This window comes from Zingiber officinale, chromosome 11A (genome assembly GCF_018446385.1).
Source record: "Zingiber officinale cultivar Zhangliang chromosome 11A, Zo_v1.1, whole genome shotgun sequence".
Classification (NCBI taxonomy): domain Eukaryota; kingdom Viridiplantae; phylum Streptophyta; class Magnoliopsida; order Zingiberales; family Zingiberaceae; genus Zingiber; species Zingiber officinale.
In genome coordinates, this window is record NC_056006.1 from 34267464 (window position 1) to 34292491 (window position 25028).

The window sequence follows — 25028 nt, forward strand, 5'->3', positions numbered from 1 at the left end:
AGGGGAAGACTCAAAGCTTCTGACTGCCACTGCTTTTGTACCAGAGGGGAAGAAAGGGAAGGGACGTGAGCGGCAGCGGCGGCGGCAGCGGGAGAAACGGTGTCACGTGAGAAGGAGGTTTAGGCATGGGGAGGAAATAAAAGAAAAAGAAGAAAAGAAAATTAAAAAAAATATTTTTTAAAAAAAATCAAACATTTCCACATTATATTGGGATTGCCTAAACAGGATTTCCCGTGACCTATATTTATCCCGTAACCTAAGCCATACGGGCTCCGAAAAATTCTCAGAATATTTCTAAAAATTCTGGAAAATTCCCTTATGGTTATTCGCCCTTTTTCGGTATTTTACATTCTCCCCCACTAATAAAAATTTGGTCCCCAAATTTTCATTATTACAATCAGCAAGTACTAACAATAAATAGATAGTATAAATGCTGAACGGAAATTAACTCACATATCTCAAGTGAAAAGATGGGGGTATCGAGCTCGAATTGTATCCTCGAGCTCCCAAGTAGCCTCCTCGTCCGAATGATGCTGCCATCCGACTTTAACTAGTCGGATAGTCTTGTTCCGTAGCTGACGCTCTTTCTGGTCCAGAATCTGTACCGGAACCTCCTCGTAGGTAACGTCAGGCTGAATAGGAACTAAGATATCTGTCAGCACATTTGTCGGGTCGGATATATATCTCGTCAGCATAGACACATGGAATATATCGTGAACACCTGCCAGGGACGGTGGTAGTATCAGACGATAAGCTACCGCTCCAATCCTTTCCAAGATCTGGAAAGGTCCAATGTATCACGGAGCTAGCTTACCCCTGAGGCCAAATCTCTTCACCCTTTTCATGGGTGAGACACGTAGAAAAATATGGTCTCTAGTAGAGAACCCCAGGGGTCTCCATCTCTGATAAGCATACCTCTTCTGCCGGTCCTGCGCCTTTGACATCCTCCATCTGATAGTTCGGACTAACTCTGACTCCTGCTGAGCTCTATGAGGCCCTAATAGTTGGGCCTCCCCAACCTCCTCCCAGAGGGTGGGTGTCCTACAAGTCCTACCATACAACTCTTCAAACGGTACCATCTGGATAGCTGAATGAAAACTGTTGTTGTAGGCGAACTCTACCAATGACAAATGGTCCTCCCAACTACCTCCAAAATCCAATACACAACATCTCAGTAAGTCCTCTAGTGTCTGAATGGTCCGCTCTGACTATCCATCAGTCTACGGATGGAAAGCTGTACTGAAATGGAGCTGAGTACCCAAGGCCTGCTGTAGACTCTGCCAGAATTGGGACGTAAACCAAGGGTCTCTATCCGATATAATACTCAATGGTACACCACGCAATCTGATGATCTCTTGACAGTACAACTCTACCAATCGATCCAGAGAATCAGTCTTTCGGATCGCTAAGATGTGCGCGGATTTGGTTAATTGATCAACGACTACCCAAATCACATCATGGCCTCGTTGTGTCCTAGGCAATCCCACCACAAAATTCATAGTGATGTGATCTCATTTCCACTCTGGAATCGGAATCTTCTGAAGCAATCTAGTAGGTCTCTGGTGCTCAGCCTTCACCTGCTGACAGACTAGACATCTAGCTACAAATTCCGTGTTGTCTTTCTTCATGTTGTTCCACCAATAAGAATGCCTCAAATTTCGATACATGCGGGTCCGGTCTGGGTGGATCGCAAATTGAGAGTGATGAGCCTCCTGAAGTAACTCCTGGAAGACCGGATGAGACTGAGGTATGCAGAATCTACCTCGGAAATATATAATACCCTCCTCATCTCGTGTGAATTCGGTTTGCTGCCCGAAAGCTATCTGGCTGCCAATGGACTATAAGCGTTGATCACCGACCTGGGCCTCTCGAATCCTTGTCCTGATCGACAATTGAGCAACCATGGTAACCAACATACCCTGCTCTATCTGTCCCTGCTCCTGAAGGCCCAACTCAGAGAAACTCTGAATCAAGTCCGTGACTAAAGCTCGGTGGCAAGCCAAAGTCCCTCTTGACTTCCTGTTGAGTGCATCAGCAACCACATTAGCTCTCCCTGGGAGGTAGCTAATGGTACAATTGTAATCCTTCAGGAACTCCACTCATCTCCTTTGTCGGAGATTTAGTTCTTCTGAGTGAACAGATATTTGAGACTCTTATGGTCAGTGAGAATCTTAAAGGTAATATCGTACAGGTGATGTCGCCAAATCATTAAAGCAAATATAATGGCAGCCAACTCCAGATCATGAACTGGGTAGTTCTTCTCATGCTCCTTCAACTAATGAGAAGCATAGGAGACTACTCTGTCGTGCTGCATTAGAATAGTGTCCAAACCCTAAAGAGATGTGTTAGTGTAAAGTATGAATCCATCCTCTCCAGTGGGTAAAACTAAAACTGGAGTTGACACTAATCTCCGCTCCAACTCCTGGAAGCTGGTCTCGCAAGCCTCGGACCACGTGAACTTCACGCCTTTCCTGGTCAAGCGTGTCAGTGGCATAGCTATGCGGGAGAATCCCTTGACAAAATGTCTGTAATATCTTGCCAGTCCCAAGAAACTGCAGAATCTCCTGTACAAATTTTGGCTCCTCCCAACTGGTGATAGACTTGATCTTCTAAGATTTATGGAAATACCTCGGCTAGAAACTACGTGACCCAGAAAGCCGACTAAAGATAGCCAAAAAACACACTTGTTGAACTTCGCATATAGACGATGTCGTCGAAGAGTCACCAAGACTATGCGAAGAGGTTGTACATGCTCCTCCTCAGAACGTGAGTAGATGAAAATGTCGTCGACGAAGTCAACAACAAACTGATTTAGATACTCCAGAAAGATATGGTTCATCAAATTCATAAACACCGTTGGAGCATTGGTAAGCCCAAATGGCATTACCAAGAATTCATAATGTTCGTATCTGGTACGGAATGTTGTCTTCTGAATATCAGATTCCTTAACTATCAGCTGATGATATCCAGACCGCAGATCAATCTTAGAATATACTAATGTTCCTTTGAGCTGATTAAACAAATCTTCAATCTGTGGTAAGGGGTACTTATTTCTTACAGTCACTACATTCAGCTGTCAGTAATCGATGCACAACCTCATAGTACAATCCTTTTTCTTGAAGAACAATACCGGAGAACCCCACGGAGAAACACTAGGGTGAATAAATCTCCTGTTCAATAACTCCTGGAGTTGAACCTTTAGCTCGCCCAACTCTTTCGGCGCCATACGATATGGAGCTTTCAATGCTGGCGCGGTCCCCGAAATCAGCTCAATTGAAAACTCCACTTACCTTCTGGGAGGTAAACCTAGTAGCTCCTCTGGGAATACATTTGGATACTCTCGGACTACTGGAATATCGAAGAGTTGAGAACTACTGCCATCTTCAATAATAATAAAAGATAATAGAAAACCCTGACAGTCATGTGACAGCAGCTTCTGAGCTTGAATCGCCGAAATAGTCTATATGTCATCATCTCTGATGCTAGTGAAATCCCATGGCGATTGGTTCGGAGGCCGGAATGTGACCACCCTCGTCTGGCAATCAACAGTGGCATGATATGCTGACAGCCAATCCATGCCAAGAATAATATAAAACTTGGTCATTTCCTGTACTAAAAGATCTACCGTAACTATCATGTTGCCAAAGTCTAACGGGTAACCTCTAACCTCCTGGGTGACGTCCAATGTATCACCGGACGGTAGGGAGATGGTCAATCGCTGCGTTCTAAGAGTAGGTAGTCAACCAATGTCCCTCACAAAGGCATGGGAAATAAAAGAATGCAAGCTACCAATATTTATCAGCATATCAGCAGATAATGCATAAAGTAAAACCATACCGCGAAAAATGAATCTGTCAGCCCACTGTGCATCCTCTCTGATAACTGCATGAATACGTCCAGTCTCTGGCAGTGGTGGAGGTGGTAGTGTCGTCAGAGGCTACTGCGTCTGAGTCTGAGCCTGCCACTGTGACGGTGCTAGGTACTAAGCCAGACACGAATATGTAGGCTGCGACTGATACTGGACCGATGGCTGGGGCTGTGACTGGTACTGGACCAGTGGTTGTGACTGCGGCGGATACTGGACTAGAGGCTATGACTGGTACTGGACAAGTGGTTGTGACTGCGACGGATACTGGACTAAAGGCTATGACTGGTACTGTACCAGTGGTCGGGGCTCCAACTGATACTGAGGTCCCACATCAGAACCCTGTGGTACCATAAGGGCACTGGAGTGCTCCTGTCCATGTATGCCATATGCATCTACTGCCGGGGGAGCTATCCTCTATTGGCTATGCGAAGATTGGGCTCTCTTCCCTCCAGGATAAGTCCATGTCTGACTAGGCTATCCTCTATGACCAGACACTCCAAAATCCATATGCTAAGCCTTCAGCGAACAATCTCAGCTCAGGTGCCCGGGCAGTTTGCAATAATAGCAAACTAACTGTCCCAGGGAGCAGGCTGTGGTGAGGTGGTCTCTGGACCCACATCTGGTGTAGTGAGTGGTCGCAGTCAGCTAGGTCAGGGTACTTCTGGGGCTTCGGGGCTCTGATACCAAAAATATTGTCACTCCCCAGATAGTTTCTGCCAGATGAAATTTCGGCAGCATCTCCCCTGTACGAGTGACAATATGAAACTTCCTACAATGCCCTCAGGGCCACATAAATCTCGGCCAACTTGGCTGGAATAATAACAAAATATATTAAGCAAGCACCCACGCAGTTTAATAGTAAAAAACCAAACATAAGCAATGATAAAGAAATCATCTCAAATATCCTACTCAACTACACCCATAAAACTTAAATCTTATATCCTACTCAACTACACCCATAAAACTTAAATCACCAGCATACATCCAAACGAAAACCAATCGAGAATAAGGGATCATACAAGATCCAAGTGCCAAAAGGTACAAGTCTGGAAACATAGACGATAACATAATAAGAAAACTAAAGAGAAAATCCAAAACGAAAATCCTCGCAACCTGGAGGGGGAAACTAGCGACTAGAACTCCTCCGGGTAGCCTCAACCTGAACTGGTAATAACAGTCAGCGAATACCTAGTTGACATGTATAGTAAATAATAACCAGCTGTAATAAATATATGTACTGTCTCCAGAAGTAATGAAACAATGCAAAACTGAAGATAAGGGGAGAAGTTGTACTCACCAAAACCTCCTATCAGGATAACAAGGTCGTCAGACCGAAAATACATGTCCCTGTATGCATGTCAATCATATGCATCCATCCAATATGCAGCAAACAAAGTGGAGCAAACACAAGCAATAAATGTAAATATGTATATGATGCCAATGACATGTCCTGGTCACCCATCACGCTAGTTAGCTATCTCACACATGATGGTGAGACCGAGTGGGTAGGGCTATGACAACCGTGCACTCTGCCGTCACTGCTCCTGATGAGTGACCGAGTGGACGGGATGTTGTCAGAGTACACCTATCCTCCTACCACAAATCATAAGTGGGGGAGCGCAATGCTCTCATCTCCCTGAGACAATCTAAAAGAGGGATCCCTGCCGATTACAACGCTGCGTCACACTACCCATGAGTGGGCCAACGGAGCCAAACAGAGCAATCTGCTGCAACACTCCCTGCCTGAATAAAAACCACTAACCCATGAGTGGTTGTGTGTGCAGATCCATGTAACTGGCGATGTGCTCAATAATAATGGAGCCAACTATTGCACAGCATGCAATCATACGAGATGGTGCATGTCACTAAGCATACAAATCCTGACCATATCTACCTCCATAAAACATGTTCCAAAAATAAATGCATCAAATAAACAGATCTAGATACACAAGTCAGATATAGTAAATGACTAGTTCGGTATATGATATGGCATGGTATGTTCTAGCAAGTCAATCTAATTCTATCAAATGATTTCTTTGGTGAGCAAGATACAAAAGTAGTTTAAGTATGACCTAAGTAGTAGTCCTCCGTGCTCAGTGCGAAAGTGACCTAAATTTATCAAGTTTCAATCCCTAAGTCTAGTCAAGTCGTCATAAAATTATGTTCCTTATGCTTCCGGTGATAGGCACTTACCTGCCACACGCAAGGTTTGTTCTCCTCAAAAATGTTATCCATCGTCTACACAAGGTCTCAAAGGAAAGTATCAAGAGAAGCATAGCATTCATTTCCCCGGTAACCTAACTCGGTCTCAAAGGGGTGAATTACTAGTTTCCACTCACGACAACAAATTTTTTATCCCTGATTTGTTTTTCATTCATTTTTTTTCTTTTTGAATGTTTGCAAAGTACCAAACTTGAACAAACTTTCAATTTTTTTTTTTGGGATTAATTTTTTTCCAAATGACCTTACATGATCTGAGTTTATCCAGTAACCAAAATATAGTTGAGAGATCACCATAGAAGCACAAGTACTAGTCCAATTCTATGAATCATGACTATTTTAGAGTTATCAACCATCAAAAATAGTCATAGTGTATAGAGATCCTAAAACAAGGCCAATACTTAAACTCTTATAGTAAAAGCATTGCTCACTTCATGCTATCAAAGATAGAAAAAGATATATCACTAAACATACTAGCACCATAACACATAAAATCTAGAATAAATGTGCTAGTATTTTGCAATAAGGAACAAGCAATCATGATGTGATGTAAGATACAACTAGCAAAAATTTTATTATGCAAAAAGAAGAAAATAAAAATAAAAACCAAATGCATCTAATGCATCCCCCCAGACTTAAGCAATCATTTTGGGCCGCAAAAACTGCTTTTTCGCGTTGCGAAAACCCTGATTCCGATGCCACCGGATCCGTGCGAAGTAAAATTTTCGAAAAACATTACGTGTACGAGTTTCTTATGCTAGTTCTAAGCTAGATCTACAAGGAAAAGGAATTTACCCTCGAAGCGATGTCCTTCGCAATCCCGCTCGTCCAACGGTTCACTGGATCTCGAGATCGTCAAGTGTACGATCCTCTAGAAGTATCCACACGAACAAACTAGGTGGAGAAGACACAACAAAGGTGTGCTAGCACCTTAGATGGTTCGGCCAAGGAGGAGGAGAGGGAGAGGAGAATGAGAACAAGGAAGAAGATAGAATAAATTCCTTGAATTGCATTCACTTGCAATTCAAATCTGGTCGGCCACTATTGGAGTTATAACCTCCATTCTCATTTAATGTGGCCATTAAAGAGGAGATTTGTAATCTCCATGAGGTGGCACACACATGTGCTAGCCTTGATGATGTGGCACATCATCATTGGTCCTCCTAATGCCAACTCACAAATGAGGTGGCAAATGGTCAAGTCAAACTTGACCTTTCATCTTCCTTCTCAAGTCAAGTCAAACTTGACCAAATCTCTCTCATGGTTGATCTAATCTAACCATTTGATTCAAACCAACTTAATATAATGAATCTAATTCATTTAATTAAATTGATTCAATGAGTCATAATCTAAATTAGACTCATTGAACACATGAATCAACTTGAGTCCAACTCAATTAGTTAAATTAGGAATACTCTTAATCCAATTTGATTCATCACATGAATCTAATCCTCTTGGTTCATCATATGAACCTAATCTTCATCTAATTTGTTGGACCCCGTGGTAGTTTTGATGTGATCAACCAAGTTGGTTAGGTCCTGCTGTGTTTGATCCCTGTGTCTGAGTGTGCAGGAGCTTAGGAACACAGGAAGTCGAGCGGAAGATGCAGCTAGCAAGAAGGACGGCACGGGAAGGGAGCCGACGGGCTCGGTGCGTCCGAAGGACGAGAGAGCTACGGAAGAGTACTCCGGTGGGCGTCAAGAGCGTGCGCGGCATTCGAGGGATGTTAAGCTGGGATGGAAGGCTGCTCGAGGAGAAGGTCGGGAATTGGGTTCGGGTGAGCCCTATTCCGGTTGGCCGCAATCACCCAAAAAGAACGGAGCGTCGGAAGTTGGAAAAACCAATCTGGAAATTGTGCTGCCAGCTTGGAGGCGCCTCCAGCAGGCTTGGAGGCACCTCCATCATGAAGGCGCCTTCAACCCTGATGAAGGCACCTCCATCATGAAGGCGCCTTCAACAGGTCAGATTTGACCGTTTGCGTTGCGGATAAAGTTTTATCCGCTGACCGAGCTGGAGGCACCTTGAACCTTGTTGGAGGTGCCTTGGACCCTCGGGATAGACTTTCCAGGAGCTATATAAAGGCCCCTGGAGCTAGGAATTAAAGAACAACTCAAGCAATCAATCTGTAATCAATTCCTAGCAACTAAGTGAGCGTTCTAAGTGTAAAAAGGCTTCTCCGCTTACAGTAAAGGAGATTCTGCTAGTAGAGCTTTTCATTGCCCTGGATTAACAACCTCCTTGGTAGTAACCAGGTTAAATTCTATTTCTGTTTCTTTTTCTGTCTCCTTAATTTAGTTGTTATTTTATTGATGATTTAAATTCTGAGTTGAAATCCGAGGCGAGTATAGTTTTTATTTTTGTTTTCAGCAATTCACCCCCCTCTTGCGGCCTCCGCTGCACCTACAATTGGTATTAGAGCCCGATTATCTGAGAAGGACTAACCGCCAACTGAAGCACTACGATCAAGACGATGGCCGGAGCGAACATCCATCCCCCAAAGTTCGACGGAGACTTCGCCACATGGAAGCGCAAAATGGAGGTATTTTTTAAAACTGAATTTGACATTCTTTTAATAATGAAATATGGCTATGCAGTTTCGAAAGACAAGGAGGAAAATACTTGGACGAAAAAGGAGCAAGCAGACTTCGTCGCTAACGGAAAGGCTGAGTTCCACCTACTCAGCGTTCTGCCGCCGCAGGAGGTAAATCGGATCGGAAGCTACGACTCCGCGAAAGATCTTTGGGAAAAATTCCTGGAGCTTCATGAAGGTACTTCCGAAGTGAAGCTAGCAAAGTGCAATATCCTCCTGAACCAGTTAACGAACCTCCGGATGAACCAAGGCGAGAAGGTAGCGCAACTCCAAGAAAGAATCAAGGAGCTGATAACTCAACTAACGAACCTTGGAGAAGAGGTAACCAACCGGGATTCTATCCGATACGCGCTCAATGTCTTCCCGAGAACTCCAGAGTGGGCTTCCATAGTAGATGCGTATTACATCTCTAAGGACCTCGAGGTAAGTACTTTAGAACAATTATTTTCTACTTTTGAACTTCACGAGTCTCGAGTTTCAGAACTCAACGGAGCAGAGAAGACAAGTCAGAACATTGCCTTAAAGGCAAAGATGAACAGTTCTGACTCCGAAGCCTCAGTCGACGAATCCGAAGCGACACTACTGGTAAGACGCTTCAATAAGTTTTTCAGTTCTAATTTAAATCGCAGAGGCATCATCGAAATAAGAGGATAGTTCGTTGCTACAACTACAGCGAAGAAGGGCACATCAAGGAGGACTGCCCAAAATTGAAGAGAAAGGAGAAAGAAAAGGAAAAGCCAAAATACAAGAAACCAGAACCCTCCAAGCACAAGAATCTGAAGGCTACTTGGTCAGATTCGTCAACCTCTGAGTCAGACATCGATGAATTCTTAGGGTTAGCGCTATTGGTGAACCATCAACCGGAAGAAGACTCAAGCTCAGAGATGAGCATCGATGAAGGGGGAGGAACATCAGAAGAAGAAAGCAGCAGTGAAGGGGGAGCGTCACCAGATCAGGTAAGTAAGGTACGCAATCTAACCCCGTCTCAGTCATTTCGATTTATTAAATCACTTTCTAAAGACTTATTCGAATTAGAAAAAGAAAATAAGGAATTAAAAATGAAATTAGCAAAAGCATGTCCACTTGAAATGTATGATAGTGTAAAATCAGAAAATGATAAATTAAAATTAGAAATTGAAAAACTGAAATCTGCTGCATGCTTAAATCAATTTCCAAATTCAAAATTAAGAATTTATGGTAAATTAAATTGGTATATAAGGAAGCATCAAGGTCAACTTAGGAAAATACCAAGAAACTATATACCCCCTAGATTTTTGAATATTCCTGTTGGAAGGAACCTCTATTGGGTTCCAAAATCTTTGCTTAATTAATTTTTCAAAAATTAAAAGCTTACAGTGAGAAAATTAAACATTGAAATTCTTTATGGAAGGTTTGTCTAAGGAAGTGGTTGTTGCTCTAATAACCAAGAAGGTCTAGTGTCTCGCCACGACCTGGAAGCTAAAATATTGAAAGAAAATGTTTAATTAACTTTCTGAAAAAGCATTAAACAAGAATTAAATAATGCTTATCAAATGTTTGTTAAAATAAATAAAAATTCCTTAGAAATTTTTTTAAAAAAATTCTAACTTAATTTTTTTTGGGTTAGAAATTTTCTTCTGGAAAATTCTAAAAAAAAAATCATTCACTTGACTTAGAAATTTTTTTTTAGAACATTTGAACATTTACTTAGGATTTTTTTTACTTAGATTTTTTTTTGGAAAATTGATTTTAACTTAGCAATTTTTTCAAAAATTCATTTTTAACTTAGAAAATTTTCAAAAACTTCAATCTTAATTGAAAATTCTTAAGACCCCATATTTTGCTGTGATCAAAGGGGGAGAGTAAAGTATAAGTTTAGGAGGAGTTAGATAAATTTAAAATTTCTTTTATTATTTTTATAAATGTTTAGGGGGAGTTAGACAAATTTAAAATTTCCTTCATTTTTATAAGTGTTGCAATTTTACTATTTGCAAAAATTATACTTAACTTGTTAGTTTAGTAATTTTTTCTTTAAAATTACTGTTTATGTCTATTTTTAACCCTAACTTGAACTTGGGTTGATTCACATCAAAAAGGGGAGATTGTTGGACCCCATGGTAGTTTTGATGTGATCAACCAAGTTGGTTAGGTCCTACTGTGTTTGATCCCTGTGTCTGAGTGTGCAAGAGCTTAGGAACACAGGAAGTCGAGCGGAAGACGCAGCTAGTGAAATGGACGGCACGGGAAGGGAGCCGACGGGCTCGGTGCGTCCAAAGGACGAGAGAGCTACGGAAGAGTACTCCGGTGGGCGTGAAGAGCGTGTACAGCGTTCAAGGGACGTTAAGCCGGAACGGAAGGCTGATCGAGGAGAAGGCCGGGAATTGGGTTCGGGTGAGCCCTATTCCGGTTGGCCGCAATCACCCAAAAAGAACGGAGCGTCGGAAGCTGGAAATTGTGCTGCCGGCTTGGAGGCGCCTCCAGCAGGCTTGGAGGCGCCTCCATCATGAAGGCGCCTTCAACCCTGTTGAAGGTGCCTTCAACAGGTCAGATTTGACCGTTTGCGTTGCGGATAAAGTTTTATCCGCTGACCGAGATGGAGGTGCCTTGGACCCTCGGGATAAACTTTCCAGGAGCTATATAAAGGCCCCTGAAGCTAGGAATTAAAGAACAACTCATGCAATCAATTTGTAATCAATTCCTAGCAACTAAGTGAGCGTTCTAAGTGTAAAAAGGCTTCTCCGCCTACAGTAAAGGAGATTCTGCTAGTAGAGCTTTTCATCGCCCTGGATTAACAACCTCCTTGGTTGTAACCAGGTTAAATTATGTTTCTGTTTCTTTCTCTGTCTCCTTAATTTAGTTGTTATTTTATTGATGATTTAAATTCTGAGTTGAAATCCGAGGAGAGTATAGTTTTTATTTTTGTTTTCAGCAATTCACCCCCCTCTTTCCGGCATCCGCTACACCTACATAATTGTCCTTTGTGTGTGACCCTATAGGTTCTTATAACGTTGGCAATGCTCCTAAACCAATTTAGAAGCATAAGTAATGAGCGTTATCTAGCAACACATCATTACTACCCAAGTTATAAGAATGTTGAGATCCAACATCACCTTATGACTACTAATTGTGACTCCTCACAATATATGACAAGTGTCCTTCTATCCTTGACATTTAAATTGATCAATGTGAGGCATAGACCATATCATCCTCTAATCAATCTAAATCTTGAACTCCAAGTAGACTCACTCAATCAAATGAGCTCAACATCTCATATTGACTTATTTGGGTATGGTCATGCACTTAGTGGTCTCACTCTATCAAGAATATCGATGTCACTCCCATCATATAGGAGGGATAGATCTCATCTACATCACTCACATCCCTCCGCATAATTTGTTACATACCCAGTAATCGCCTTTATAGTCCACCCAATTACGGGTGACGTTTGACAAAACCAAAGTACGTAACTCCTTATGTAGGGATCCATGGTGACTTCAGGTCCAAGGACTAGTAGTCATACTAATAGTCACATGAGAAAGTATATGACACTCATATAACGATCCATGATACTTTCTCATGGCAGATCATTCAGTATACATTCTCCAATGCATACCCATGTGTCAACTTGATATCTCTATATCCATGACTTGTGAGATCAAGTCATCGAGTTGACCTACATGCTAGTCTCGTCGCATTAAACATTGTCCCTGAATGTTAATACTCGACTAGGAATGATTAAGAGTAGTGTTCCCTATATCATCTCACTATCGGTTCAACTAACCGATTGATATAGGTAAGAACCCTCTACTCAAGGACGCTATTATACTTAGTTATTTGGCACCAATACAAGTAAGTATAATAACCAAAACAAAAATGTCTTTATTTATATACAAGAATATGATACAATGAGTCCATACAACAATCATCAAATGATTGGCTCTAGGACTCTAACTAACATATAATTCGTCCACACTTTTATTCATAAAAGAACCTCTAGCTGATGAATCCAAATAACATTTATCTGAGAAAGAAATTCCCCTATAGAATATGTGCAGGGTAAGCCAATTTTCCAAACCATGATGAGGGCACTGTCTTTGTAGACTCTTGAACCTGTCCCATACTTCAAATAACGATTCTCCATATGCCTGAGTAAAATTTATTATGCAACTCCTCATGTAGATTGTTCTACTGGGAGGGAAAAAATGATTCAGAAATTGCTGCTCCAATTGTTCCCAACTTATGATGGTTTGAGGATGGAGAGAATATAACCAAGTCCTCGCTTTGTCCTTGATACTAAAAAGAAATGCCATCAACCGGACTGCATCTACTGATACTCCTTCACAATTCACCATATCACAAAGCTCTAGAAATGTCTCAAGGTGCAGATAAGGACTTTCTGATGCTTCTCCTCCAAATTTATGGCCTTGTATCATGGAAATTAACTCTGGGTCTAGTTGGAAACTTTCTGCTTCAATATGAGACTGCACAATAGGAGATAAAAATCTTGCAGAAATGGGTGTAGAGAAATCTCTTAAGGGCCTGCTTAACATGTTAGTGCTCATCGATATTCAAGAAAGGAGAAAAAAAATTGAGTAAAAATATAGATGAAGAATTAATGATAAGAAGTAAAGTGCTATATGAAAAATAAGAAACAAAATGCAAATTTTGAAGACAAGAAAGAAAATGTAGATTTTTTTTTTGAATTATGAAAATGGAAAAATCAAAACTATTCACAAGTCTAGATTAACTAAATTACTAGTCTACTAATGATAATGCGAGAAGTCCCCGGCAATGGTGCCAAAAACTTGTTACGCAACCGCAAGTGTATGGTTTCATCGTCAGTAATATAAAAGATTGTCGAACCACAGGGACTGTTGATTAAGCACTAGAGATATCACAAAGTACGTTATCTAGACAAACCTAAGATTGGTGAGAAAAGAGTGTAAGAGAGAGAGAAGAGGAAAGTGAGAAGAGAGAAAAGAGAGAACTGATCTTGGAGGGAATGAGCTTTGGGAGATGGATTCTAGGATTTCGGTTTCATTATAATACTAGGAGATACTACATAGATTGCTTAGTCTCCATCCTCTATGTCAATGCTCTTGCATGAAGTTAGATTGGCCAGTATCCCTAAGTATCACAGAGAGATAATCCCTGTAAAATCCTGTAACGGTTAACCCCCTGTCATGAGGGCGCCTCGGTAGATCACTTGGATACATATCTAGTAAAGAACAATAAGGATAAGGGTAAAAGTTCGGTATGATTGCCTACCTTCTAATGGAGGAATTGCCTCTCCTTTCAAGAGAATGTCCTAGACGTCCGTGAACGGGTTACCCTTATCACTAGGGCCCCTCAGGTATACGATCTAGAGCACTCTCTTCACGAGAGCAGCAGTTCCTAAGGGATTGTTTCTCCTTTTGAGGGAATGTCTTAGGCGTCCGGAAAGGGTTACCCCTGTCACTAGGGTACCTTGGTCAATACGCTCTAAGGTATCCCCTTTGCGGGATCAATAATCCTCCACATCAATCAGCCAAAGCATAGAAATATAAACATGTCACACAAGCATGAACGAGACATTGACAAGTTATCGAATAGAAACAAGATGAATCTACATAGTTCTACATCTCCATCGCATTACAATTACTCCCTAATCCTAGAAGAGGACGTCTAGTCCATTGTGGGGTAAGAACAACCCCAGAACATAAAGAAAAGCATACTTACAACCCTAGAAGAAAAGGAAGAAGAGATGCTTGATGATTCCGATGTCGCGGGGATGCTTCCTTGCTCCGGAGATGGACGGATCATAAAGGGATGGCGGTGGATGAAGCTCTACGGCTTTTCCCGAGGGGAGGGACGAAGTCCCGAACCAAAAATCCACCAAAATAAGGTTTCTTAACCCTTTTATACGCTAGGGTACGGGAGCCGCACGGCCCGTGGCACGACCGTGCGAGGTTGGCACGGCCAAGCCCATCCTCTCTTCTGGTTGGGTGGCACGGTCGTGCGATTCCGCACGGCCGTGTCTTCTTTCTGCACTGGGGTGGTCACACGGCCATGCAAGGTTGCACGGCTATGGCCTTCTACTTCTCTGCCTAGGGTCACATGGTCGTGCGGAATCGCACGGCCATGACCCCCTCCCTCTCTGGAATGTTGGCACGGTCGTGACATTTGGCACAACCGTGTGTTGCTTGGCTGCTGGTCATGGGGGCACGGTCGTGCAGGTTTGCATGGCCAAGCATGGTTCTCCTTCGGTTGTGGCCACACAGCCGTGCAAGGTTACACGGGCCAAGCTCCTGTGTGCTGTCAACAAGAAAACACACAAAGAGCAGATCTCCAAACAAAAGAGTACTTATGATGAGTATGCACTAAAGGAGACAATTATGCCAAGAATATGTATGCATAAAGTAAGTGAATGTGCACTAAAACATGCATAAATGATCATAATATTTACGCACATCATATGTTACTACCACTATAACATAAATAATATACAGGGGCATGAATGCTAAACAGGTAACAAACAAAACATGCTCGGAAACAAATAGTGACATACCGATGTAGATATAAACATAATTATTACTATTTGTTAAAATCTACTAAGCATATCAACATGACATTATCTAAAAGATAAGTCAAGGTACCCGCCTCAAATAGAAGGTCCAATCTAGTCAAATCCGACGTCGAGATACTCATCTCGAATCAGAGTCCCGCGTCACCAATATATACATTTTTATTTAGCTAAAATTCAATGAATAGCTAAATAAAATCTCTACGACTAATTTAGGGTAAAATCCTTATCACATAACCATCATCCTACCTAAATTAAATCCAATGGTTAATTAGGATTAGTTACCCTAATCCAAACAACCCATTAGATTAGAAATCCAAACCTAAATCCACTACACATAACAACTCATTATAACCTTTAATTTAAAATATGATCTACACTACAAGAAAAACCTTCATAGACATCGGTGGAACAACAGCAGTTTTAAGCAAAAACTGATGTCTTTGAGTATTTTATACCGGGTTTTCCAAAAATCGGTGTCTATAAGCGCAGAGTTTCGCTCATAGACATCGATTTTTAAGCTAATGTCTATGCGCGCCTTTTTTTTGTTAATAGACACCGATTTTAACAGCGGTTTTTAAAACCCGGTGTCTATAATAAAATAAAATAATTTAATTTTTCCACCAATACTTAGCCGAAATTTGTAACACTTCACACTTCCCTCCAAACCTAAACCTATATCGCGTCGTCTCGCAACACCACCACCACTTTCCTCCTCGCCGCTACCCGTCCGACCATCTCTCTCAACCTCATCTCCCTCTTCCCCTTCCTAGATCGATGCACAACACAGCTTGCCTTTTGTTTGACTAAGGATGCAGAGGGTAGCAGCGTAGGCAGCCTAACCCATGGAGGACGAGGTGACGGAGTTGCATTCCATCCCCCCGACGCTGCCTCCAGAATTGGTAGCGGTGATGGCAGCTCACTCTCGCCCGCCGATCTCCGCTCCTCCATCTCAGCTGGACTCTCCGTCGCTCATGGGATCGCCCCTGCTGCCTTCGGCGACCCCGCGGTCGGCCACCCTGCGAACGGTGATGGTGTGCATGCTGAGGACACCCAGCCGCTGGCCAGCCCCATGCAGAAGGTCGTGGTCAGCATGCGCGAGTACCTGGAGGAGATCACCAATTAGAGAGCAGCAGCGACATTTGACTTTAGGGAACAGCCGGAGGAAGCACTGAGAAGGCGGTATACTCACCGAGGGGGCTCGGCACCGCCACACCCTCCGCCTCGAGCCCCGGATCGGCGTTGAGGTCGATGCCCTGTGGCCGCTTCGCCTCTTCATCTACCGCCAGCGTCACCGCTCGAGCTCCATCGCCCCCCTCGCAAGCGACCTTCTCGGCGCCGCCCCCGAAGAAGTCCTCCCACTTGAACGACGGGCTCCACCTGGCCGACGCCGCGGTGCCTCGCCCAACGAACATGGACTGCGACGCGTGGAGCATTCGGCGCAGGATGGCGAAGAACTCCTCCACATCCTCCTCCGACGCTGCGGGACCCTTTTCTCCACGCGGCAGCGATGAACAAGCGGGTCGAGGCTTTGAGGGGAGACGGTCGTCGCCGCCGCCGCGTCGCTTCCGCTGGGAGGAGGATGCATCCATGCGCCCTTCCTATTTGTGAAAATGAGTCAACGAGGTTAGCATTTAGCATTAGCAATGCAAAGTAGTATTAAACGACAATCCATGCATTGGAAATTGTATAAAGCTGACAAACCAACCAATTCGATCAAAACCTGCTACTTAAATTACTATTATTATCTTAAAAAAAAGACAGAAATGGAAGGTGAGATCAGGCCATGTTCATGCATGCTTCACATAGCAACTGATTGATAAAGTCTATATATTGTAAATTCTTTACTGAATTTGACTCATGCAGTGATTGAATAGGAGATTTAGAGTTTTTTCCCTAGCATATAGAGAAGAAGGAAAGTCTCAAGAATTACAAATTAGATAGAGGCCTAACCATCTAATACAAAATGTAGAGTAAAGCACAGCTAATTAGATGGTAGACTGAGGGGTTTAGCAGATGGTTACTGCACAACGAATTTGATCTATCAGGAAACCATCTGCAGTGATTGGCGATCTCTTCATCAATACTTTGCAGCAACCTGCAGTGATTTGGTTTCATCTCTTCCAGATAACCTAGAAACTTGCATGTGTAACCTAGAAACTCAAATATAGTGGAAGCTAAAAAATATTAGAGTTTCATCTTCTTGATCTCTTGATTGCAAGTATTAATTGATTGATGCATGCAATGTGTTTGATGATTTTCCTCAAATACTACCCTGAGTTGATTTTATCATTTTTGTTTGCTAGATTGAGGAGTTGTTATTTACTATTGCTAATTTGGTTTTATGTATTCCTTGAACTATCAAGTTTCTTTTATCAAGTTTCTTTAACAATGGAAGGGATTCCAAATAATAGAGGCGTTAATTACAGAGCGTTAGAAGAACTGTTCAAAATTTCTGGATAGAGAAGCTCTCTCATGAGATATGAATTTTATGTCAGTATGTTGAAGGTTTATAATAAGAAGATCAGAGATCTTCTTGCAGATAGTCCCGACCAACTCTCAAAGAGGTAGAATTATCCTGGAAGGATTTGTAATCATGCATGATTGAAAACTGTTTTGTTACCTCTTGCCAAGTAAAGGTTCAATTTGTTGGGCTTTGTTGTTTTTCTGAAGGTTGGATATAAAGCAAGCATCAGATGGGACGCAAGATGTGCCTGACCTTTTAGAACCTCAAGTTGGCAGCATAGATGATGTCTGAGAAATTCTGACAAATAGAGGAAGAAATAGATCTGTGGGGTCAACAAACGCTAACGAGCTGAGTAGCCGCTTGTTAGTTAGAGCCTTAGAGCCAATCATTTGATAATTGTATTATGGACTTGTTGTATCATATTCTTATATATAAATAAAGGCATTTATTTTTTGTTATTATACTTACTTGTATTGGTGTCAAGTAAACTAAGTATAATAGCGTCCTTGAGTAGAAGGTTCTCACCTATATCAATCGGTTAGTTGAACCAATAGTGAGATGATATAGGGAACACTACTATTAATCATTCCGAGTCGAGTATTAACATTCAGGGACAATGTTAATGCAATAAAACTAGCATGTAGGTCAACTCGATGACTTGATCTCACAAGTCATGGATATAGAGATATCTAGTTGACACATGGGTATGCATTGGAGAATGTATACTGAATGACCCGCCATGAGAAAGTATCATGGATCGTTATATGAGTGTCATATACTTTCTCATGTGGCTATTAGTATGACTATTAGTCCTTAGACCTGAAGTCACCATGGATCCCTACATAAGGAGTTATGTACTTTGGTTTCGTCAAACGTCACCCGTAACTGAGTGGACTATAAAGGCGATTACTGGGTATGTAACGAATTATGCAGAGGGATGTGAGTGATGTAGATGGGATCTATCCCTCCTATATAACGGGAGAGACATCGATATTCTTGATAGAGTGAGACCACAAAGTGCATGTCCATGCCTAAATGAGTCAATATGAGATATTGAGCTCATTTGATTTAGTGAGTCTACTTGGAGTTCAAGATTTAGATTGATCAGAGGATGACACGGTCTATGCCTCACATTGATCAATCTAGATGTCTAGGATAAAAGGGCACTTGTCATATATTGTGAGGAGTCACAATTAGTAGTCACAAGGTGATGATGGATCTCAACATTCTTGTAACATTGGGTAGTAATGATGTGTTGCTAGATACCGCTCATTACTTATGCTCCTAAATGGGTTTAGGGGTATTGCCAACGTTACAAGAACCTATAGGGTCACACACTAAGGACAATTAGATGGAGATTAGGTGTAACGACCACCCTTCTTACTACTACTACTCTCTAAAGATGACCATTACTTAACTACTAACTCTACTTAACCGGTATGATTAAATATCACATGGAAACCCTACCGAAAAATTTCGACAGAGTCTCCCCTGTACCGGTGACCAAATCTATAATACAAACATAATATACGCAGCCACAGACGGCTGAAACATATTTTCCACAACCACACAGTAATAAAAATCACAATAAAACAAAAAAAACTACTCTAGCAATAGCAATGACTACAGCACTCCATAAATAATAAAAGAGACTAGCTAGACATGCGGAAATAAACTCAACTACAATCCCAAATGTAATACAACATTAACAGAGGACTAAAAGAAAGTCTAGACAATTTTGCCAGCTACTTCTGGATCTCTCCACAGTCCAGACATCACACACCTTCATCACCACCACCATCCTGTCGCCTTCCTTTCATATCCTGGGAAGGGGTACTTGTCCTTAACTACTACTTTACTCAGCGTTCTACAATCTATGCACATTAGCCCGGATCCGTCTTTCTTCTTAACGAACAACTCTGGAGCTCCCCGGGATGAATGACTAGGGCGGATGAAGCCTTTGTCAAGTAACTCCTGTAGTTGTTCCTGTAACTCCTTCAGCTCTGCTGGAGACATGTGATACGGAGCTTTTGAAATTGGACCGGTTCTAGGAACCAATTCAATCTCAAATCCACTCATTTATTGGGAGGTAGTCCAGATAGATCTGCTGGGAATACCTCGGGATATTCACAGACCACCCGAACCCCCTTTTTCTTACCTTCTTTCTGTTCTTCTGCACTTACTTGACTGGGGCTCCGGGCTCCCTACTGTCTTGTCTTCTATCTTGGCTGGCTTGAACTCTATAAACTCCTCATAGTGCTTGTTGGTGATAGAACTCTTCATAGAACTCTAACTGAAAATCTGCTCAGCTCATCTGATCGGCTACTCTCTTGGTCTTTATCCTCTCCCACTACATACGAGCATCTCCAGATAGGCAGAGAGAGGCGCACTTGACCTTCTTGACTTCTGGCCAGTCAAGAAACTCCATAGTGCTCTCTAGTGTTTAAACCAAGCCTGGCCATCCCAGGGCTCAGTCGTGCCTAAGAAGCTCTCTGGTTTCAGCTTTAGCCACTGTATAAGATAAGCTTCTGGTCTCTGGGGTGCGGTGCCGACTCCCTGAGTAGCTGGTGGAGTCTCAATTACTACTGGAGCCTCTGTAGTGATAGCTGGAGGAGGGGAAGGAACTGCTGGCTGATTTGCCATCAGATTGGCAATCACTTGCTGCTGTTCTGCTACTTGTCTCTAGAGTTATGCAACAACTTCAGAGAGATTGGGCTCAGTTGATCTAAGCTCTTCGTTCTCCTGATCTTGGTTCTCAGTACGAACAGTACGGGGACATCCTTTTTCTTAACATCTAATTATGCAAAGAAAAGACTTGGTATCCTCTCTCTAACCCTTCTAATCATACATAAATATGAATAAAGAAAAGGGAAACTAAATCTTCTATCTTACTTCAGTACTCAAAAAAAAAAACAAGTACTCTATACTGCAGTTAATAATAAGGAAAGCAGAATAAAGAAAGGATTTAAATACATTCTTACTTGGAGACGGCGAGGATGATGCTGATGTGTGTGTGATGCTGGAGAATGGAACACTACTCTGATACCAACTGTAACGACCACCCTTCTTACTACTACTACTCTCTAAAGATGACCGTTACTTAACTACTAACTCTACTTAACCGGTATGATTAAATATCACATGGAAACCCTACCGAAAAATTTCGGCAGAGTCTCCCCTGTACCGGTGACCAAATCTATAATACAAACATAGTATACACAGCCACAGACGGCTGAAACATATTTTCCACAACCACACAGTAATAAAAATCACAATAAAACAAAAAAAACTACTCTAGCAATAGCAATGACTACAGCACTCCATAAATAATAAAAGAGACTAGCTAGACATGCGGAAATAAACTCAACTACAATCCCAAATGTAATACAACATTAACAGAGGACTAAAAGAAAGTCTAGACAATTTTGCCAGCTACTTCTGGATCTCTCCACAGTCCAGACATCACACACCTTCATCACCACCACCATCCTGTCGCCTTCCTTTCATATCTTAGCTTTTCCTTTATCTGCGGTAGGAGGAAAAAAAAACAAAAGATCTATAAGCGAAAACGCTTAGTAAGTACTAATCTATCTCACAAAAACATCGAAGTGCATAAAAAGAATGCAACAATACTAAAACTGAAATGCTAAAAGCAAAGCTGCATGTACTCATGGTATACAGAAATAAAACTGAATACTAAACATGTTCACTAATTGACAGAAAAGTAATGAAACAACTACTGTAAGCTTAGAATTAAAAAAACTAAACTTTTATTGATTCTAAGCATAAAACTTGTTTCATTTTCTTATATCTTTATACCAGAAATTAATCTTTTAATTTCTCTTTTACCTTCTTCTTCTTTTCTTCTTGATTTACTTATACTAGAAATTAATCTTTTAATTTCTCTTTCACTTTCTTCTTCTTGTTCTTCTTTTCTTTTCTTTTCTTCTTTGGGCCCAGGCTAAGTACCATCTTTGTTTTGCGCGCTCTCTAATAGTGACTGGGGTAGCGAGCCTCCAGCCCTATGAGGATAAAGACCTCGGTCTTACCAGGGCCAAGACCTCGGAATTGGTCACCTGGATTTGTTTAACGACAACCTCGGAAGTCGGGTACTAGCCTCTTACTTTAATTTACTTGTTATCTCTTTTTAACTAGACTTTAGTTTTTTTCTTTACTCATGCTTCTTATAATCCTTTATTGGAGCCTATTAGAATCCTGTAGATATATCTAATAAGTGTAGGATTACAACTAACCAAGCATGCTACATGAAAATAACACAAGGGAAGCCGATCTGAACTCTCTAAGCACGTTATAAAACAAGGCACAGGAAAGCAAATCTGAACTTATTAATCATGCTATAAAATAGAGCAAAAGAAAGCTAATTAAAACTTGCTAATCATGCTATAAAATAGAGCAAAAGAAAGCTAATTTGGACTTTCTAAATATACTGTAAAATAGAACAAAAGAAAGCTAACTTGGACTTACTAAACATGCTATAAAATAGAGCAAAAGGAAGCTAACTTAGACTTTCTAAACATGCTATAAAATAAACCAAAAGAGAGCTTATTTAGATTTACTAAACATGCTGTGATAAAAACAAAAGGAAGCTAATCTAACCTTACTAATCATGCTACAAAATAGAGCAAAAAGAAAACTAATTTGATCTTGCTAATCATGCTACAAAATGGAGCAAAAGAAAGCTAACTTGGACTTTCTAAACATGATGTAAATTAGGGCAAAAGAATGCAACTTTGAGCTCTCTAGGCATGCTGTAAAATAGAGCAAAGGATAGCAACTACCAGCTACATTAATCCGAGATAATGCAAGCCACATAAGCTAAACTAAACCTGCCATACTTCTTCTACTTATATAGGTTATTCCTGCCACTACATCTCAACCGAAAGCCAGACCTCCTCCTATCCACGGTAACAAACATTTAAGAGCTAAACTCCTTCTACACAATTAAACTCGAACAATAAACTGGCATGCTTAACAGTTATGCTACCGACGGTAAGGAATAAAAGGGAAAACCCTAGCTTATAGTCCTGTTCAACAGCAAACCCAAGCAAGAAACTCTTGGCACAGCACTTAGCATAGCAAATTTGGCACAGCAAACACCGAAAGCAAGAAAATCATACATTGAGACATTGTAAACATGTGAGTCATTTCTGTTTATGGCAGCAACCACAGAAACTACACTACCAACTAGAAATCTAACTCATCTCCTACCCGTGACCTGCCCACAAAACCATAACCTAATCCGACCAATCCCTTCTTCTCTGATTCACGGCAGCAAGCACAAGCAGCGAAATTCTGTACAGCATGCTTTAAATTCCAACATAAAGAATCTAACATCTCTAATAGGCCATTCATACAAATGGAATGGAAGGGAAACCTTAGCAATTCGGCTAGGTCCACAGAGCATGGAGAGAAAAGCCCTAGCATATGATTCCACTCGGCATAGCAAAATCCGAAAGCAAGAAAACGAAATCCAAAGATTCGGAGCAACTCCTACCACAGGTGAGTAGTACTTACCTCGTTCTTGCGCTTACAACCGAGAAGAAGAAAGGGGAAGACTTTTAGGGCTCGGCGGCTTGCAAAATTTTGGCTTCCTCTTGTACCCGCGAGCTCCTCTCCGTCGAGATAACCACCCACGGTGAAGGATGACTGGAATAAGGCTTCGCCGGCGCCGGAGACCCAAGACCTAGCTTCCTCTTGGTTTCCGCCGAGAGAGAATGCGCTGTCGCGAGGGAGAAGGGAAGAAACAATTTCGGGAGAAATTGTTTTGGGTTTTGGAAAATCAAAACCTAATTCCCTTTCTTATACTCGGGTTATAATTATAACCATGCTTTAAATCTAATTCTCTCCATATTGGATTAACAAAACCATGTAGCTCAGCCGGTTGGGTCGGTTTTGCTTGGGTCAGTCCGACCCGAGGTCGTGGGTTCGAACCTCGTCTTCAACGGTTTTGTCAAAATTTCTTTCTTTTTGTAAACATACTAAACGACCTCCAAAAATTACGTAAAAATACTCTAAAAATTTCTAAAAATCTCTAGAATATTTTAAAATCATTTCCAAATATTTTTATAGACATTTGGAACTCGAAATAGGAAAAATTGGGTTGTTACATTAGGTTCATATGGTGAACCAAGAGGATTAGATTCATTTGATGAATCAAATTGGATTAAGAGTAATCCTAATTGGGCTAATTGAGTTGGACTCAAGTTGATTCATGTGTTCAATGAGTCTAATTTAGATTATGACTTATTGAATCAATTTAATTAAATGAATTATATTCATTATATTAAATTGACTTGAATTAAATGGTTGGATTAGATCAACCATGAGAGAGATTAAGTCAAGTTTGACTTGACTTGAGAGGAAGATGAAGAGTCATGTTTGACTTGACTTTATGCCACATCATTTGTGACTTGACATTAAGTGGCCAATGATGAGGTGCCACATCATCATGTTTAACACATGTGTGTGCCACCTCATGGAGGTTACAAATCTCTTTAATGGTCACACTTAATGCAAAATGGGGGTTACACTTTGTGAAAGTGGCCAGCCACTTTTGTGGTGAATGTGAATTCATTTTTTCATTCAAGGCAATTCACATCTTCTTCTTCCTCAAGCTCTCTCCTCAAGCTCTCCCTCTCCTCCTCTCTTGGCCGAACAACCTAGGTCTAGCACACCTTTGTTTGGTCTTCTCCACCTAGTGTGTTCGTGTGGATACGCATAGAGAGTTGTCTATCTTGACAACTTGAGATCCGGCATCTCCTTGGACGAGCGGGATACGAAAAGGGCACGCATCGAAGGTATAAAAGGTTTCCCCTTTGTAGATCTACTGTAAATTATAGTTTGTAAACTCGTACTCGTATTTTATTTAAGTTTTTCTTTGCACGGATCTGGTGGCTGGGGCTTTTGGGGTTTCCGCGACGCGAAAAAGCGATTTTCGCGGCCTGAAAATCCCAACAGTGGTATCAGAGCCATGTGCAAAGACTTGTACGAGTTTATTTTTGATTTTTATGAAAAATATAGCTTCTGTGATTTTCTTTAAATTTAGGTTTTTTATAGTTTTTATGGGTAATTTTCTCGTAGAAGCGAAGCACAAGTGTTTCGGCACTTGTAGGCTTCCGCTATCGGGAAGATTTTTCCAAAACGGCTTGGTTTCGCCCCAAATCCTTTTGGGATAGTGGGCTAAGGTGCTGTAGGATCGCTAAGGAACCCTCACGATGGTTAGATCGCGGGTAGGGGTGCTGCCCCTGGCCCCACAAGGGGATTCGTTTCGCGATTGTGCCCGAAAACCGCTAAGCGGGTCCGCCGGGAAATTTTACTCGTA

The 25028-nt window shown here is 41.6% G+C and overlaps 1 protein-coding gene and 1 non-coding gene across 2 annotated transcripts; one reads left to right on the forward strand and one right to left on the reverse strand.

The window, feature by feature from the left end:
- The first annotated feature begins 12728 nt into the window (after nucleotides 1-12728).
- Nucleotides 12729-12834, forward strand: LOC122033157. The gene has a single exon (XR_006126406.1). It is a non-coding gene; the product is annotated as a small nucleolar RNA R71 (small nucleolar RNA).
- Nucleotides 12835-16367: 3533 nt separating this feature from the next.
- Nucleotides 16368-16811, reverse strand: LOC122031335 (protein NEGATIVE REGULATOR OF RESISTANCE-like). Its single transcript, XM_042590462.1, has one exon. The coding sequence runs from the start codon at nucleotides 16809-16811 to the stop codon at nucleotides 16368-16370; it is 444 nt and encodes a 147-aa protein (XP_042446396.1).
- Between the last annotated feature and the right edge of the window lie 8217 nt (nucleotides 16812-25028).

Excerpts from the sequence above, each read along its gene's own strand:
- LOC122031335 (XM_042590462.1), bottom strand. The coding sequence starts at position 16,811 with ATGGATGCATCCTCCTCCCAGCGGAAGCGACGCGGCGGCGGCGACGAC.